The sequence below is a fragment of the Narcine bancroftii genome, chromosome 14, assembly GCF_036971445.1.
Source record: "Narcine bancroftii isolate sNarBan1 chromosome 14, sNarBan1.hap1, whole genome shotgun sequence".
In the NCBI taxonomy this organism is placed as follows: Eukaryota; Metazoa; Chordata; class Chondrichthyes; order Torpediniformes; family Narcinidae; genus Narcine; species Narcine bancroftii.
In genome coordinates, this window is record NC_091482.1 from 20,295,736 (window position 1) to 20,315,007 (window position 19,272).

The window sequence follows — 19,272 nt, forward strand, 5'->3', positions numbered from 1 at the left end:
TGAGTGATGCGTCACGCACTCATGGGAACTATCAGCCGTTAGTAGGTCCCGCCCCCCCCCCCCCCCGCAGTGATATGCCGCTGCGTGAACGGGGGTGGAGTGGTTGCTGCCACAATGTATCACTCCAGGTCACGGTAAGAGGTCACTGCGGGAGCAATGGACATCTTCCTTACCCATAATCGCCCACTCTGGCGCTGGCAGAGCAGTTCCAGCATTGAGCCGTCACTGCGAGCCGGAGCGGCGTTTGCAACAGTGCACACCGTGGGCCCCCCCCCCACTCTCCGCCCTCCCGCAGCAGCGACCTCTCTTCCCCCATCCACTACCCATGGCAGCCACCTCTCTCCCCCCACCCACAACATCGACCTCTCTTTTTCCCCCAATCCCTGATCATGTCAGCGACCTCTCTTCCCCCATTCCCTTCCTGGTGCAGCAACCTCTCTCCCCCATCGTCCACGAAAACTACCTCTTTTACCCCCCCCCCATGACAACAACCTCTCTTTCCCCCCCACCAATCATGGCAGTGACCTCTCTTCCCCCCGATCCCACCCTTCTCCCCCCAGTTAACCCCATTTTACATGGGAGTTGGAAAGGCCCTCGTGTTACAGATATGTACTGAGCACAGTTTTGATCTCCTGTCCTGAAATAGAATAGAATAGCATTGGTGGCAGGTCTGAAGGAAATTTCTCAGTTGAATTCCTATCAAAAATCACAAGACATTTTTGAGTTCATATTCTTTAGAATTTAGAAGGATGCAGGGTGATCCTAAGGGTACTTGATGGGTTCGAGGGGCCGGAAATTTACAATTGAGATGCATAGAAATCTCTCCTCTCCTTGAGCAGATGGCTGGAGTTCTTTGCCCCCGAAGGTGGTGGTGGAAGCTGGAACACTAGATATATTTAGGATCGAGAGGGATATAGATTAAGGAACTGACGTTAAGGAGAACTAGCGCAGAAGAGTTGTGATGGGTATCGGTCAACCACGATCATATTGAACGATGAGGCGGGCATAAGAAGCTGGGTGGTCTCCTGGTATTCTCTGGTGGTGGGAAGCTTGTAAAAGGTGGCTACACTATTCAGATTTCAGGTTTATTGTCAGTGCCTGCATGGCATCACAATCAACGCTGAGATTCTTTTTCCTGCGGGCGAGGCAGAATTGCCACTTATTGGTGGTGCAAAAAAACACCTGACTCAACATTCACATGTAAATTGTGCAATGCAGAGAGAAAAGGAATAATAAATTGCCAAAGTAAGAATCCTTAAATGAGTTTGTTGTTGAGGCGTCTGATGGTGGAGGGGTAGCAGCTGTTCCTGAACCTGGTGGTTCCAGACCTATGGCAGCAGCAAGAACAGTACATGTGCTGGGTGGTGTGAATCCTTAATGATTAGTGCTGCTCTCCAACTGCAGCATTCTTTGTAGGTGTTCTCAATGGTGGGGAGGGTTTTGCCTGTGAAGACCTGGGCTGTGTCCACTACCTTTTGCGGAGCTTTACACTCAGGGGTGTTGGTGTCCCCATACCAGACCGTGATGCAGCCAGTCAATGCACTTTTCACCACAGATCTATAGAAATTTGCCAGATTTTCTAATGTCATAACAAACTACTGCAAACTCCTGATGTGCTTTCTTCACGATGCCATTAGTTGTTGGGTGCAGGAAAGATCCTCCGAGAAAGTGACTCCCAAGAACGTAAATTTGCTCACCCTCTCCAGCTCCAATGATCACTGGATTGTACACCGCCTGTTTTTTTCCTTCCTGAAGTCAACAATCCTTTGTTTTGGTGACATTGAGAGGAAGGTTGTTGGTGCACCGTTCAGCCAAGTTTTCAATCTCCCTCCTGTATGCTGACCCAGCAACACCATTGTCAAGTTTCCATCAGTACTGCTTACAAAGAAATTTCAGGTTCTCATTTGACATTTGCTTTTGAATGTTATTTATATTACTCCCTCCTTGATCGGCCAATAGAAAACATTGAAAATGATTCTGGAAATGGATAATTTCAGCCAGGCCTCCAGCCATCTCAGGTGTTGAACATTGACTGAATACCCAAAATTATCACGCCACAGGGTTGCTTTGAGATACAGTGAACCTTGGCAAACTAACTTCTCCAGCAGGAACCAGCAGCAAATTATGTTGTGCTTAGGGAAGTGAGGTGAGCGCATGACTGTGAGAGGGGTTGAATGTGTGTGCACACAGGAGGTTGTATGAGTGTGTGTGGATGAAATATGTGTGTGAACATGCAGAGAGTAGAGTGGGTGGAGGTGTGTGAAGAGTAGGATGCGGGGGTTGTAAATGCATGTACATGCGTGGAGTGGGGTGTGTGTGTGTGTGTGTGTGTCTGTGTGTCCATGCATCTTTATATTTATTTGGTAACTAAAATTTAAGACAGGAGAATGGGATTGAGAGGAAAATTACATGAGCTATGATTGGAATGGCAGAGCAATGGGCTTAATGACCTAATTCTGCTCTGACATCTTTTGGTAGGGATGAGAGGATTGGATCGATACGGTAAAGGAAGGGGATGTGAGCGGAGTACTTCATGTGTGGCTCTTTGACGTGATAGGAGTTTCCTTGTTCTTTCAGCACCGGGAGTAGCCTGATGCCCCAGAAGAAGAATGCTGACAGTTTAGAGCTGATTCGAAGCAAGGCTGGTCACGTGTTTGGGCGGGTAAGGATATCATGCGGCAGTGTTGTTGAAGAGTCCTGTTGGTTCACCTCTCTTTCTGCACAACTGACCCCACCCTCAACCTGAAATCTAAACAAGAAGAAAAAAGTCTGTCAACTTCCCAAGTGATTGAGAAGGCACTTTGCCAGAATCATGCAAGATCTAACCTGGGGGTATTAAATGATTTCATACACAGGAAGTGCTATTTCATGAGGGCTAGTGTATCATTCATTCACAAGGAAGATGGATTTTTCACAATGAGACTTCCTCAGTAGTTTCCTTCCATTTTCCTGTTCCTTTCGGTTGGATTACATGGAAACAGCTCTCTTACCCCCAATCCCTTCCCCTCTTTTTGCAGGGGATGAAGGGGCTCAGTGGCCCTATCGTCCATTATTTTTCAAGTGTTTCTTTTTGTTCATTGCAAAGATCTTGAGAATCATCAGTTGGCTGCTCCATCACTGAGGGAGGGTATCACCGCGAGCACCTCATCCTTGTGTGATCTCTCCAGTAGCTGTCAGCTTTATAGCACCATAAACGTTAACGTTCCCCTTCGCCTGCAGCTTCACAACTGCGGGGGAAATGTTCCACGTGGGCTAACTGATGCGCAGTGGAATTTTCCTCATTATCTTTGAGGTCTATGTCTGAATGCTGTTCTTGCCCATCATTGTGCTTCTGATATGCTAACTGTCGCTCAGTTGGTGGTACTTTGATCTTGAGTCAGGAGGTGGAGGGATCAAGTCTCACTCCAGGAACTGATAGTCCAAGGAGCTGCTGAGGGAATGTGGAACTGTCAGAGACGCTGTTTAACAGATATGATGTTAAACTAATATCCTGTTTGCCCTCTCCAGGATTACTCAGCACCATTGATGTCTTGATCAATATTTAGTCCTTGATTAACCTTGAGGATTTTTTAAAGCAAATTATTTGACTGTTATCATATTGCCATTTTGATGAGCATATATTTGCTTATATCTACCTAAACAATAATAGTTATTGCACGTTGGTGACCAAAGAAAGTAGGGGAAATATAAGAATCTATTATTAACATAGCACTTAGAAAGTAATAGGATTAGGCAATGTCAATATGAATTTATGAAAAGGATGTTAACTTTAACAAATCTATTAGAGCAGTGGTTCTCAACCTTTTCCTTTCCACTCATGTACCACCTTAAGTCATCCCTTACTAACCACAGAGCACCTATACAATAGAATGCCAGAGGTGCTCTGTGGTTAGTAAGGGATGACTTAAGGTGGTACGTGAGTGGAAAGGAAAAGGTTGAGAACCACTGTATTAGAGATTTTAGTAAACAGAATAGGTAAGGAGGAACTAGTGGGTATAATGTAGAGTCAAAGCGGTCTACAGCAGATTAATAGGTCTTTTGGGCCAAATTTTCTAGGTCGACCAAACAAGACCCTCTAAACCTTCCCTATCCATGTTCATCTTTAATTTTTTTCCCTATTTTCCATTTTTTTTTGTCAGTTGCTTGATTTCCGGATAACAGCGATTTCCCTGCATCGACCACAGTTCATGATTCCATTGTGTCATGCGTCAAGGAGAGCAATGATTCTTGAACACCACAATTGTCCCCACTTCTACCACTTCCTCTACCAGCTTGTTCCATAATCCCATCTCCTTCGGTGTGAAAATGTTACCCCTTGGGATCTGATTAAATCTCTGAATACAAGGAAACACTGCAGTTCGGGGAGGATGAGAAGGAGGATAGACAAGGGGTTGGAAAGCAAGTAAAAAGTAATAATGAGGGCGCGCACGTGTGTTCAATTTTTTGGGTTTTTTATAGAATATTGAGCAAGAAAATTTTGTTTATTAATTACACAACATGTTGCACATTAGGAACTTGTTAATTTCATAATGAATGTGGCTATCATATTGAATTTTGTTTTGCCAAAGTTTACAGAGATGATTGATCTATTACAGGGAAGCGGGAAGGATGCTTTCCCCATTTAGGGTGTGTAGATCTAAAGATCTCAGTTTAGCCATTCAAGATGGAGATGAAGAGAAACTGTTTTAAGATAGCTTTAATTCCAGTATGTTTTTTCCTTTCACAGTGTTCTGGGTTTCTCATGACACTGAAGGGACTGCCAAGCACATACAATAAGGATTTGCAGGTAAAAATGATGAGGGCTCACTATTTTACAGCAGTGAAGTTTCAGAAATTCATCCACATTCATCTCCTTTGTTTTGTCCATTTTCGCACCATTTTACGAGCCTTCCATCCCCCCTCTCTCGTGGTTCCCGATGAGGTCAACTACTGTTGTGTCACGATTTTCTTAGAACTGAATCTGGAAGCGCAGGCCATGAGTCAGTAGCGTAAACTGTAGCAGGCTGAGCACACAGGTGCGACAGTGCTTCGCCATGGTGGGACTTGAGATTTTGCTACCGACCCAGACCGACTGTGGCCTTATGGTCAAGAGGTCGAGAATCCAGTTGCTGAAAGGAGTCTTGAGTCCCAGCAAGGACAGTTGATCCACCAACCTCTGAGATATGATTGTGTTGAAAGCCTAGCCAGTCAATGAACAACAAGAGTGAAACATGAAAGTCTGGAGGCATTGTGATTCTGGTAGTAACAAAACAAAATTTTGGGCCTGAACCCTTCTTCAAGGTACCTTCCTATTTATCCTCTTCCTATCTACATTAATACTCTGATAGTTTAATATTGGATGGTTTTGAAATCCTGATGGTCTAACATTTGGCCCACTCGTTAGTCTTCAGTGCAAGCTGGGGTCCAGAGTGGAGCCAAGGTCAAGACTGTGGGCCAAATGTGTGTCTGGAGCGCAGAACATCAGAGGTCAGGAACATCTCCAATAGTCCAGAAAGTGTATTAGTATGGCACCACTCAAGTCCTAAAGGTGTTTTCTTTACTATGTCAAGAGTAGAATCAGAGTTGGCTGCACAGTAAAGGCCCCCCCCCCCCCCCCCCCCCCATATCTAACACCTATGGGGATTGATAGATGGCCGGATAAATGAATTTGCTGGTTCCTTGAGATTGCGTGTTGCATTGATTGGCAAACTTACCGCTGGGGGGGGAGGGAGAGAGGGGGCCAATGTTCAACTTTAATTTTTTTCCCTATTTATTTTTCTTTTTTTTTGTCAGTTGCTTGATTTCCGGATAACGGGGATTTCCCTGCATTGACCACAATTCATGATTTAATTGCGTCACGCGTCAGGAGAGCAGCCAGTGCAATGGCGGGGGGGCTAGCCAGTCAGTTCATCTGTGCTGATGGAACTTTGTAAAACCCATCACCACAATTCTCTGCTCCCTCCCCAAAACTGTACATCTGCAAAAAAAAAAATAATAATGTCCTCTTGAGGAGAGAATCTCGTGAGGCTGTGGGAAAAGGAAACATGGAGGAAAGACGGCAGATTGCATTGTTTTCTGGCATGGTCATTGAGAATCTGTTTCATCTGCTCAGGAAGATAAAGGGGAAGTGTTCGAGAGCATCGACACCATCACCGCGGTGCTCCAGGTGGCAATGGGTGTAATCTCTACACTACAGGTAATTTGCTCCTCTGGTCATTGGGATAAAACAAACAGTGGTTTGGCAAAGGGAACTGAACTTTGCTTTTCACAACTGAGAGCATGTTTGGAATCTAATCTATGATGATGGTGGGGGGGGGGGGGGGAGAGAAAATGGGTAGCTGTAGCTGATTCCACGGCCACGATCTCATTGAATGGCAGATGGGCTCAACGAGCCAGATGGCCGAATCCTGCTCTATTTGATACGTTCTTGTCTTGTGCATGGTGGTGTTCGGAGTATTGATGCAGAATTACAAGAAGGATTTTCATCTAAGTATTTTGTGCCCCTTTTAAGGAGAAACTTTTTTTACTTGCATGTGATTTTTTTTTTCCTCTTTTCCCCCCTCCCCCCCCCCCCCCCACCCCCACCCCTAAGGTTAATGAAAAGGCGATGAAGAATGCCCTGAGCCCGGACATGTTGGCTACTGATCTGGCCTACTACCTGGTCCGAAAGAAGGTGAGAGCTTAGTTTAGAGATTGAAGCCTTTCGGCCCAAGAGTCCATGCCACATAAGTACATCCGTGTGATCAATTAACCTAACCCTGTATGTATTTGGAACATGGGAGGAAAGCAGAGCACCTAGAGGAAACCCACGCAGATATGGGGAGAGCGTACAAGCTCATTGGTACCCTGGTCTCTAGAGCGGTGAGACCGTTGCGCAAACCATTACGCTAATCATTCCTTTGTTCTATTCAAGCTTTTAAAAACTGCTCACCCCGTCAATCTAAATCTTGTGTGACAGGGAGAGCATGGCAGCTGGAGATCTTGAGGGGCAGTGGTTGTAGATGAGCAAAGGAAGCTGCTTCACTCAAACCCCGTCAGTTTGATCTGACTGCTATTTGCATTGCTCAATTCCCAATATTTTACATCAGCCACTTCATTGGGGGCTAAAGCTGGGAGCGTCGATCATTACATAATGGCACTGAGCAGAGCTCTGTGTTGTAAACCACTGTTATACCCTGATTGGCTGCTACCAACTGGATCCCGAGACCGATTCTACCCATAGGCCCTTGCAGGCCACCCTTTTGCTCTGATCAGTCAAGGAGATGGATGGTGGTTTGAAACTGTTCCAGTCTTTAGCTATTAAAAGCCTGATTATTTCACAACTCAGCCTTTTATTAATTATTGATGATACATCACTCTGATCATGCAGTCTCTTGCTCAAGCAGATCTTCTATTTTTGTTTTCCCTGCCTACAGCAGAGTTCTCTGCTCTCTCCATTTGATAAACCCTAATCTCTTGTTTTGATGGCAACATTCAACCAGCATAGGGCAGGTCATTTTCCTCAGGTCCATTGTGTGATCCTTCAGTAATGATAATTAACTACAATCTGTTTCTGTACAAAATAATCCTTGGAAATGAATACAGATGAGATGTTGTTGTCACCCACCATGTTTGAAGTAGTGATAAAGAATGAAAAGTCCACCTGACTGAGCTGCATTCTTCCTTCTTTTGCACTATTGCGCCCTGTTTTAAAGCTTTTGATCATTTAACCCTGGTGTTAGGAAGCACAGCATTTTCAGCCCACTTTGGTTAATCTCAAGGGCTCCAGTTTGCACTGGCCAGCGTTCCTGAATTTGGATAAAGATGGCAAATATCCTGCTATATGGTGATTGCCGTGGCAAAAGTCATCATCAGGAATTTCATTATTAAAATGTGCCTTTTATGTTTCAATTCTGTTAGCTTGTGATTATACCTGAATTCTTAACTCAATCTTCTCATTATAGATGCCGTTTAGAGAAGCCCACAGTGCTTCAGGAAAAGCTGTTCATTTGGCAGAATCCAAGGGTATTGAAGTCAATCAACTGTCGCTGGATGAACTGAAAACCATCAGGCATGTATTACAGATCTGTGCTCTGAACTATTGAATCAGTCGGCATGAAAGTTCAATATTTAGATTTTTAAAATTTAAACAAACTTTTAAATATCTTACACATAAAAGTTAAAAATTCACTGATTAGTTGAACATAGTGGATAACAGTGAAATTTGCCCTGTTGGATCCTGTTTGGGGATGGTCAGGTAAAGCAAGAGACTGAGCAGAAAAGCCTGTTCCTGTGCTATCTGCGTGCACAAGGCTTTTTACAGACAGTCATCAAGTTCAGGTGAAGGGTTTATAATTATTTTGGTACTTGAACCTGTCACGCACAACTGGGCTTCGATTATGTTACCAGGCTCCAGACCAAGGCTGAAACCAGATGGAAGTCATGGATGGAACAGCACTGGGGAAAGTTCATTTGAAATCACTGAAATTGAACAGCAGCTGACACTTGCATTGTAGCCCAGGGCAGAAAAATATTCCTGATATCCTGAGATAGCCACGAATTTGGAAAACAAAATGAAAGAGCAAGGAGCTAATTCTGGGCAATCATTCTGGTCAAGGGGTTTGTTTGAGGAGTTGAGGTCCAAAACGTTGTGCAGATGGGCAGCAGATGAGTGCAGGAGGAGGGCAAAGACCAGAGTGAGCTTCAAGAAGTCATCTAAAGGGCTGGTGAAGAGAAGGGAGTGCACTGAAAGGAGAGATACAGATACTCCGTGGCAGTGGAATTATAGGACGAGGCTCTTCTCAATGTTTTTGGGCTGCCTATGAACAGTACAACAGGGAAATTGGTTAATAAATGAAGTAGAGGATTGTAGTCACTGTTCATTTCCAAGAAGCCTAAAAATTACACTTTTTTTTTCTTCTCGTGCATACTTCTTTTCCTTGTGGAAAACTCCAATCCTGCGGCATTCAGTGCTACGAAGGTGGGGAGTAAATGAAGCTCCCAACAGGATTGGTCACAATGCATGAGCAATACTTGGAATGTATTAGATAACTTTCAACAGACCAAATTAAAATCCATGAATTACTTCTTGGAATGGAGATCTTGTATTGGGTCTCCATTCACAATAGAAAAAAAAAACAAATTTAATCCAAAAAGGGGTTTAAAAAGCACTGCTGTCCTGGGGAACCTAATTATGCAGGTCTTTAGTCAATGGTTTCAGAATCTCAGTCCGTCCAGACCTCTGTCTCTGCACCTCAGCCCATCCCTGACCTCTGTGTCTGTGCATCGCAGCCCAGGCTGTGATGGGCCGGAGGCCAGATGCCAGTGTGTTCAGCCTCTTGCTCCTCTACAGTGCTTGACATAAGGATGACGTTGAGTCTCCAACGTTCCTAAAACTTGAGGAGCCCGATGAGGGGTGTAGATGGTTCATGCATTAGGGCTCTTGTCCTTTATTTATATAAAGGTTGTTGCAGATAAGTCATTTGTTCATTTTTCTTTTATTTTCTGTTGTATTTGTTTAATAATTTCTTGCGCACAGTGGAATTTTTGTACTTTTTAAATTTACTTTTTTCTACTTAATATTTTTAAATGTCATTGATTAGATATATGAGAAAATTAAAAGGGCTTTTTTTAAAAAAATGTAAAGTTTAAGTTTTATTCACATCATTTATTCCGGCCCCTGAAACCTGTGCCTCTCATTAACACACAACTAACCTTCAACCCCGTAGGTTTTAGAGAGTGGGTGAAACCAGAGCACCCAGGGAAAACCCACGCAGGTCACAGGGAGAACGTGCAAACTTCTTGCAGAGTGTCAAATTCAAACCCGAGTCGCTGGCACTGTGATAGCGCCACATTAACCGCTACACCGACTGTGCTGCTTTTCGGCTCCGTGGCCATCAGGGTTGCCCAGGGACGGGACCCAAGGATCTGCCATCTGAGGCCAAGTGGCTGCTCAAGGCTCCCTCTGTCTCGGGGTGGAGGGGGGGGGGGAGGGGCAGATACTGACCATGATGAAGATTGATCCCACAGGTCTGCAGTGTTAAGTGCAGCCATGGATGGTGGGATAATTCTAGAATGATCCAACTCAAAATTGAAAAGAACACCCTGTTGTACTCATGAAGGGATCTTGCTTTGCTTTTAAATCTTGTTATTTATTCCGCGTGTCCATGGCCTTAGTAATTGTCAGTTTATCTTAATAGAAAGTCATGAATGATTTATCGCCACTCGTGATTTGGGCCAATATAAAGCCTTTATACTGTGCAGTCACTATTGTAACAAAACCTCCTGGGATTTAAATGTAAATAGAATCAAATTAAATGTTTTCTCTTTTGTGCACCAAAAGCCCTCTGTTTGAGAGCGACATAGCAAAGGTGTGGAACTATGCCAACAGCGTGGAGCAGTATACGGCAGCTGGAGGCACAGCTCGCAGCAGTGTGGCTTTGCAGGTCGAGCAACTAAGAGCCTGGCTAAAAGGAAGAAAGAGCACTTAATACTACCACCCTGTAGGACAATAAACTCGGACTCTCGATGTGATTTACCCTTCACCGTGCAAAATATGTTGATTGGGTTACTATTTGACAAAAGGTATCACTCCCATAAATATCAGTGTTTTTGATAATTCTTTCTAGCAATTTCTTGTGGTGACTATGTTAAGCAATAATGATAAAAATCAGCTTGAGTCCATATTTAAATTGTAAATGATTTTTGCTTTGAATGACTGTCTTTGATTTGTATTCATTTGTAATTTAGAACCACTCAATAAAATTTGCCTGAAATCTTGATGGAAGTATATGTTGGACTGAGTCTATTGATATCAAATTTTAATTTGATGCCTTGAAGGATGGGGAAAGAAATCTCAAACTGGGGCAGTGGCATTCTGGTCCATTTCTCAAGTGATCTCACACACTGTGCTTGGGTTGGAGAGTGGTCACAACAGTCAGCGTGGTAGCTTTAAAAGCTTAGAAGATGCAGGCAAACCGAACATTCGTGAACACTTCATTTGGGCTATTCAGTTTTCACATCAGTATCCATTTACTAGATCTGTTTACTAGATTGCAGGAATTTCCAAACAGCTTTTCCTATCAATAAGATAGAAAGAGTGCAGAGATGATTGACTAGGATATTGCCCAGACTTCAGGAACTGAGTTACGGGGAAAGGTTAGAGATTTATTCCCTGGAGTGTAGAAGAATGGGGGAAGATTTGACAGAGGTATTTAAAATTATGAGGGGGACAGACAGAGTAAATGTCGGCTTTTTCCACTGAGGTTAAGGGTGAAAGAGGAAAAGTTTAGGGGGAACCTCTTCACATAGAGTTGTGGGAATGTGGAACGAGTTCCCAGCTGAAGTGGTGAATGGAGGTTCAATTTTAACATTTAAGAAAAATTTGGCCAGGTACAAGGATAGGAGAGGTATGGAGGGCTATGGGCCTCCATACCTACAGGTCAGTGGGATGAGGAAAATAATGCTTCAGCATAGACTAGAGTAGCTGAGGTGGCCTGTTTCCGTTTTGTAATTGTTTTATGGATCTATGGACCTCGAAGTTTAACTTGTGTTGTCATCCGTCTAACTTCCTGTCCTCACACTACTGAAAACATAACCGTCCTCAGCTAAGTTGGTAGACGGCTGACAAATGTTTAACTGCTTAATGCAAAGGGGGTGGAAAATTCCTGCAGCAAAAGACAGCGAAAGATTTTACATTTTTATTATAGTTGTTTTCTAACGTCGCTTTGATCTCCTTTGGGGGAAAAAGTCTGTAGTATCCATCCTGCAGAGTGGTGTGATGTAGATTTGCATTGTTCAGGCGATGTGACAGATTTTGCCTTGGATTCCTCTGAGAGACAGACACAGGGTTTAAAAACTCATCTTTGGTTATTTGAGTTATATGCATGACATAGTATCCTATATATATTGAATTCTGGTTTAAAAATTCTCTAGATTCGATGAAATTTTAACACTTTACTCAACCAACTACTGTTTTCCTGTTGCAGCATGTGTGTTGCAAGAGGCTTTGTACACAATCTCTCTGCTTGGGTTGATTTCATCAAGTGGTTCAAAGTTTTCAAAAAGTAACCCAAGTGTTTGAGGAATTTGGAACAGTTGAATAGATAACCCTTGCAACATACCATTCGGTCTAACTTGGCAAATATAAAAATAGTAAAACCATCTGCTTTCATTATAGTGATAAGAAAAAAGCCTTTGCATGTTTGTCTATCAGATGGTGTCAGCCTCCTGCACCTCCACAAAATTCCCCCGCATAAGATTTAGAAATAAATCAGCCAATAATTTCTGTGCGGGTGAGTATCCATGGCCTGGAGTTCATATGAGTGGGCGTTGGGGCAAGGATCTACGGTTGGGTATCGATGGGCGGGCACCAGGTGAGGATCTGCCATCAGGAATTCAGATGGGTGGGCATCATGATGAGGATCTGCGCTTGAGCATTCGGATGGGCGTCAGGGCAAGGATCTATGGCTGTGTGTCAGGATAATGGATGGATACGGTACTTATGTTAGCGCCCCCCCCCTTCAGCTACCCCACCCCACCCCTAGCTCCTATCCTGCACCACCACGCCACCTGTCCAGCGCTGCTGTCCAGCACTACGACCCCCCACACCCCCATCAAGCGCCTGGGGGTCCATGAGGGACAAAATATTCCAGGAGGGTTTGAAAGTCTAAAACGTTTTAGGACCCCTAGAGACTCACTTCAAAATAGAATTCCGTGTAGTTTCAGAAAAGGGCTGTTGAAAATCCTGTTCCCATAGTTTTTAATTCTGTCCAGGGTACTATCGCTTGAATTTAGAAGTAATTCATAAAGGCCAGATCCCACCCCTTTATGATTAGGTTGAAAATTATAAATCATCCCTGTCATATTAGGTCCCAGGTCCTCAGGGAGCTTCAAAATTAAAGAATTCAACAAGTCCTAACCTGTAAATGGCAAAAGAAATGATGTCTGGGTATTGTAAATTTGTTCAAAAGGATCAGTAAAAAAATCTCAAAAAAGGATTGGATCCCTAAATTTGACCAATGATGCATCTTGAAACAAAGGTTTAAAAAGAAATGAAGCTTTTACTTTAATTAGTGAAGTGGAAAGGTGTTTCTAATTGACTACTTCAATTAAGTAGTTCCACTGTGGGTGGGATTGGCTCCTATGCTTTACAAAGGAACTTTAATTGAGAATTGTTTCATTTGGAAAAACTAAACTTCATTGTTGCTTTGAAATCAAATTGGTTTGTTAACACCTGCTTCAGGAATCACATGCTGGATGCTAAGCTGATTAGGTTGTTAGCACTTGAACACTGATTGCTGGCAAGTGACCTCCAGATGAGGTTGGTGTGACACCAGTGCTCCCATTTTGGAGCTCGGCTCTCTTCACTTGGCAGAACATCAATGCCGAAGCAGAAATGACACCTTGCAAGCAGTATTTAAAGGTGTCAGTCACTCCCTACCGGTAGGTTCTTAATCTATTTCTTCCAGTGGTTTGCATTTTCATTTCAAATAGTGAAGTAAGAGGTTCAGCCAATTCCAAAAATACTTAATGCCTCCAGAAAACGGTCCATTGGCTTGCATAACCCTTGTAAATCAGTAAGGCTGGGTGTAATTCAAGTTGTTGGAAAGGTGGGGGGGGGGGGGTGGAGGAGGTATGGGAAGAGCACTGTTGGCAGGATGTTAGACAGAATGATGAAGACACACCACACAGAAACCAACCCTTTAATCCACTGTCCACATCAACTATTAAATGTGCATTTACACTAAATTTGCACTAACCCCCATTTCTATTCTGCACGTTGATATGCTTCTGTGAATGACACTTTACAGTGGGCTGTTAACCTGCCATCCCACACATCTTTGAATTCTTGGCATGAGAATGTACAAACCCCATACAAATAGCACCAGGAATAGGGACGAACCCTGGTTTCTGGAGCTGTGAGGCTGCCTGGGTACGGCGCACTGGCACACCACCACTGTTGCATGTCTGCCTGGGTATGACGCACTGGCACACCACCACTTGTGTGTCAGCCTGGGTATGATGCACTGGCACACCACCACTGTTGTGTCTGCCTGGGTATGACGCACTGGCACACCACCACTGTTGTGTGTCTGGGTATGACACACTGGCACACCACCACTGTTGTGTGTCTGCCTGGGTATGATGCACTGGCACACCACCACTGTTGCGTGTCTGCCTGGGTATGACGCACTGGCACACCACCACTGTTGTGTGTCTGCCTGGGTATGACGCACTGGCACACCACTTGTGTGTCTGCCTGGGTACGGCGCACTGGCACACCACCACTGTTGTGTGTCTGGGTATGACACACTGGCACACCACCACTGTTGTGTGTCTGGGTATGACACACTGGCACACCACCACTGTTGTGTGTCTGCCTGGGTATGACGCACTGGCACACCACCACTGTTTGTCTGCCTGGGTATGACGCACTGGCACACCACCACTGTTGTGTGTCTGCCTGGGTACAGTGCACTGGCACGCCACTGTGTTGTGTTCCTGGGTATGACGCACTGACACACCACCACTGTGTTGTGTTCCTGGGTATGATGCACTGGCACACCACCACTGTGTTGTGTTCCTGGGTATGACGCACTGGCACACCACCACTTGTATCTGAGTCTGTAGGAGGTAAAGATATATTACTGATGTTTTGGGCCTGAACCCTTCTTTGAGGTAAATGCAAAAAAGCGGGCAGGCATCCCAATAAAGACAGAGAAACCTGGAAGAATGGGTTGGGGAGGAGTCCAGACCAACAAACTGTGAGAAACAGAAGTACCTTCACAGAATTTGCTCGAGACAAAAATTGAGAACAAAGAACATTTATTATACAACAATGCAAAGTTGGGTGCTTCCCCTTACCCTGGGAATACACACATACACTGGGGCTCACCCAACTTTTATACAGTTGATTTCAGTATAGAAATACCCTCCCCCTTACATTCTTCTGCCTCCTGGATGAGTTTGGCATTAGGCAATCCTGTCTGCCTACGTGCTGTTTCTGTGAACTTGGAGGACCAGGGGGTATCCTGTCAGTGTCTCATCATGTCATTGTCCTTATTCACACCTTCCTGACTCTCAGGGCTACAACCTTATATGCAGAACTTGCTAATTCTGTCTAAGGCTAGAAGACCCTTATCTTATTCAGACTAACTTTACTTCCTACATTCTATTATCTATTATATATCCTTATCCTATTCATACTGGCTTTATTTATTACACATATATCTATACTAGTTTCCTCATCTTTCATATTTTTATATCAGTTTTACTCATTTCTCAACAAAACTAAAGGTGTTAGTTGGATGTGAAAAGAGGAAAGGTGTGAATTGCTCTTGGCTCTGCAAAAGGAGACAAGAGGAAAAGGGAATAGAGAGACAGACCTAGAGGAAAGGAGATGGGGAAGGGGATCCAAATGAGGTGGAAGCAAGGGAAAGAAGAAAACTCCATTAATGAAACACAAACAGAAGTTGAGGTGAGCATTTGCCTTTTATCGATGGTCCTGGCAGGAGTGACAACATGAAGTTGACTTTCTGAAACCCTTTCACTGAAGGTGCAGGGGCTCCTTGCACATCACACCCTCCTGCCTACGTCCGGAGGCTAAAATCTATAATCTCCCCTGAGTTCAGTGTTTTTGACATGGAGACGCTTTCCAGAAGTGGGATGGGTCTAAGAAGATAGGACATGGCAGCACAATAAAATCCCTTCAGCCCACGATGTTGTATTGGCCTATATATTCCTAATGAAAAAATACAAAATCCTCCCTAGCTCATAACCCTCTATTTTACTTCTATCCATGTGCTATCTATCTAAGAGTCTCTTAAACACCTCTATTGATGCAGCCTCTGCCACCACCCCAGCAAGGCATTCCAGGCACTCACAATTCTCTATTTTAAAAAAAAGTCTCCCCCTAAACTTTCCTCCCTTCACACCCCACACTGGCCACCCCAGTGCTGACATTCCTGCGCTGGCTGCCCCAGCGCTGACATCCCGTGCCGGGGGACTGTCAGGCAGCAGCGACTGCTAGGCACCTGAAAGCTGCGAGCCGCTTTGCCTGGTGCTGCTTTCAGGTGCAATGGGGGAATTTTCGGAGCCGGAGATTATACCTACAGGAGGAGGGTTAGGCCGGTGCACCTCCTGGCTGGGTTCTCCACTTTCAGGTGGCCACCCGACAGCTGCTTTGGGGTAGAATAGGCGGCTTTACAGTCGGGTCTTGTGGCTGCCTGAACCTTCAGCATACAGAGTAAAGCACGGGTCTCGGGGCAAGAGTTTGGAGAGCAGACGAAGGAGGTAGTCCATCAGATTTGAAAGGTGGAGAGGCCAGGGGACAGAGAGTGCAGGAATCAGTGAAGATACAAGTGTCTGTCACAGCATCAGGTCTCCAGGAGCATTCCTCCCCAAGGCCACTGAGTGGAGTGAAAATAGAGCAGGGCAGTAGTGAAGTTAGTTTCGTGGGTCGGGAAGCTCCAGCTGTATAAAAGGAGAGGATTCATCTATCAAGCCAAACCCAACAGAATACCAAGGTCAGGTTTTGATCCGGAGCGTGCGGGCTGCCAACAATTTGAACAGGAGCCCGTGTGGCTGCGGGAAACCGTGGGCACTCTGATTCTGAAGGGACCTTCATTTGCTTTTTATTGTTAGGGGTGCTGGGCAATGCTGATGGCGACTCTTAGTTTGCCTTACTGCGGACAAAAGTTGATATACATAAATTGTTTGTACAATTACATGACAAAATGAATCTTGAGAAAAGTTCGTTGCAAGAAACCTCATCGCCACCATCTGGGCAAGGTCAGAATATCAGGCGTGACCGTTCTGCTGTTGCCCATTGAATACAACGAATTTAGATGCAACACAAAATATTGACATACAAGGCACCCACAGAATAAAATTCTGATAATAGATTTGCATTGATCGTTCTCCAGAGCCATAATCTATCTAAACCAAAATGAGCATTTGGTACTACAGATATTTTAATGAAATATTCAGTGGGAATTTTGTGTTTGTGATCAGGAAGATAGAAATGGTTTTTATTAGCTCCAAACCTACTAATTTGCACATAAAAAGCAAGTAAACCCCAGTTTGGATGACTCCGGTGATCATTTACCAGATGAAACATGGGCCCTTGGAAATTGGCTCACAGACATCTGTACACATTTCCCCTCAGCTCACCCAGTATCAGTCATTCGCCTGATGACATCACTAAGGTCGCGCTGAAATATCCTCCATTACAGGTGAATTTGGAGTTTTTGTTACAATCCATGAGGTTCAGTCACAAAATTGTAATTGCACGTTGTGCTGTAATCTACAATGTGCTGTCGATGGGACAGTTTCTCTCATGATGTTAACGTGCCAGCCTGTGTTTCCACTGCTCAGGATGTCTGAGACATCTTTTACATAGTGCACATCAATTTCCTGTCGCACGTTCTGCCTCTTCATTCACACTGCAGCCCCCTGTGGTATTCATTTAGGGTAGGTGATTGTATGTGTGGCCACACACAGCTGTGCTGTTGTCGGGGATTGTGCAGATCTTGTTTTAGTGCGTGATTTTAATCCTAGACCAGTGGTTCTCGACCTTTTTCTTCCCACTCACATACCATTTTAGTAATCCCTATGCCATCAGTGCTCTGATTAGTGAGGGATTGCTTAAGGTGGTGCTTGAGTGAGAAGGGAAGGTTGAGGATCACTGTTCTAGACCCAGTTGTTATTGAAATGTATATTTAACTCTAGAACGTTTGAAACGATATAAACTGAGTGCTTCAGATTTGTGTTTTCATTGTAATGAACAAAAAAAGGTACCTTTTTGCATTCAGTGTGGTCTTGCGACAGGGTTAAGGGTTTTTGGGGCAAGGTTGTTTGCAGGATATCCTGAAATTACAATTTTCTTTAGATCCAAAGATCTTTTTAATTGGGGAAGTTACAGAAATGGCTTTGCTTAATAAATCAGATAAATTTTAAATGGCATACGATTAGCTTTGGCTGTAGCAAGGAAATATACAGCTGTTTCATGGAAAGATCAGATGGAGCTTTCTTTTTTACAAAGATGGCATTCAGAAATGGAGAAGATAGCATAATTTACAGGATAAATATTATGTACTTAAAAAGATTTGGAGCCCATATTTTGATTATTCCATTTTGAGAATCTGAGACAGGTTGTGGATGTAGCTGGATCTCCGCACTGGATAGTGAATGAATGATTTAAGTTATTCTCCTTATCTATCTTTCTTTCTTTCTTAGGGGAGTAGGGGGTAGGATTTAGGGGAGGGGTAGATTTAGGGGAGGGGTGATTAGGTTTTTAGGATTCTTTGTAGTTCTTGTTAGATTTTTTTTCCATGTAACCATGAAATCTTTTGATAATTTATGAATATTTTAATTTTGTAATTGTGGTTATTACTTAAATAAAATATTTTTTTAAAAATTGCTACTGAATGTCATTGGCCCATTTCCTTTGGAGCTATGAAACTGTGCACATAACAAGTCAGTCAGGTACGATTAAAACAGTGGTTTGTGATTACTTAAAGTGGTATGTGAGTGGAAAGAAAAAAGGTTGAGAACCACTGTATAGAAACCAAGTTTCTCTCTTCACATATTTTGGAGGAAGCAGCTCATACTTAACCCAGCAACAACAAAACAAAAGTAAAATTCCATTTTATTTTATTGGTGAATCTTGCAGGAGAGGGCTATCCAGTTAGTTCCAATCTCATTCTTGTAACTGTTTGCTTTTCAAGTACAATTGCCTCATTAAAAAAAAATTAGAGGCTGTAACAGGCCATTTCAGCCCATGAGTCCATGCTGCCCAATTAACCTAGGCCCCCCAGTAAGTTTTGAACAGTGGGAGGAAACTGTAGCCCTCGGGGGAAACACAGGGAGAAAGTACAGGATTCAGCCCTGGATTCGAATCCTGGAGCTGTAAAGGCGCTGCGCTAACCCCTATGCCAACCGTGCCGTCCAAGACATGATTGAATCTGATTTTGCCAAGCAGAGTTGGCTTGTGCTTTCAATGAGGAGACACCACTGCACCAGCGTTCTGGGCTGAACTCTTATCCTGCTTCCACTTTTAATGAGAGAGTGCATCAGTGGCTTCTGCAATATTTACTGAATCCTAGAAGTAGGTATTTAAAGACTTGAGCTTATCCTTTCAATTTAAATCTTCTACTATTTGGGAAGTACCTAAGTATTGTATAGTCTTGTGAAATTGAAATTGAAATAAATACTTAATTGAAGGCACCAGTACAATATTAATCGGAGTAAGGATTTTTATAAAGGAAATTGTTCACTATTTGATTTCTATCTCACGCTATGAAATGTCTTTAA

At 43.7% G+C, this 19,272-nt stretch overlaps 1 protein-coding gene across 1 annotated transcript in view; it reads left to right on the plus strand.

The window, feature by feature from the left end:
- The window catches only part of asl (argininosuccinate lyase), a 37,291-nt gene extending 26,552 nt beyond the window's left edge, over positions 1-10,739 (plus strand). Inside the window, exons 11-16 of the mRNA XM_069911520.1 lie at positions 2,578-2,662; positions 4,727-4,786; positions 6,092-6,175; positions 6,572-6,652; positions 7,923-8,029; positions 10,301-10,739. Of these exons, the coding sequence (XP_069767621.1) occupies positions 2,578-2,662; positions 4,727-4,786; positions 6,092-6,175; positions 6,572-6,652; positions 7,923-8,029; positions 10,301-10,448 (565 nt within the window). The 3' untranslated portion in view covers positions 10,449-10,739. The remainder of the gene's footprint in view (positions 1-2,577; positions 2,663-4,726; positions 4,787-6,091; positions 6,176-6,571; positions 6,653-7,922; positions 8,030-10,300) is intronic.
- Positions 10,740-19,272: the final 8,533 nt, after the last annotated feature.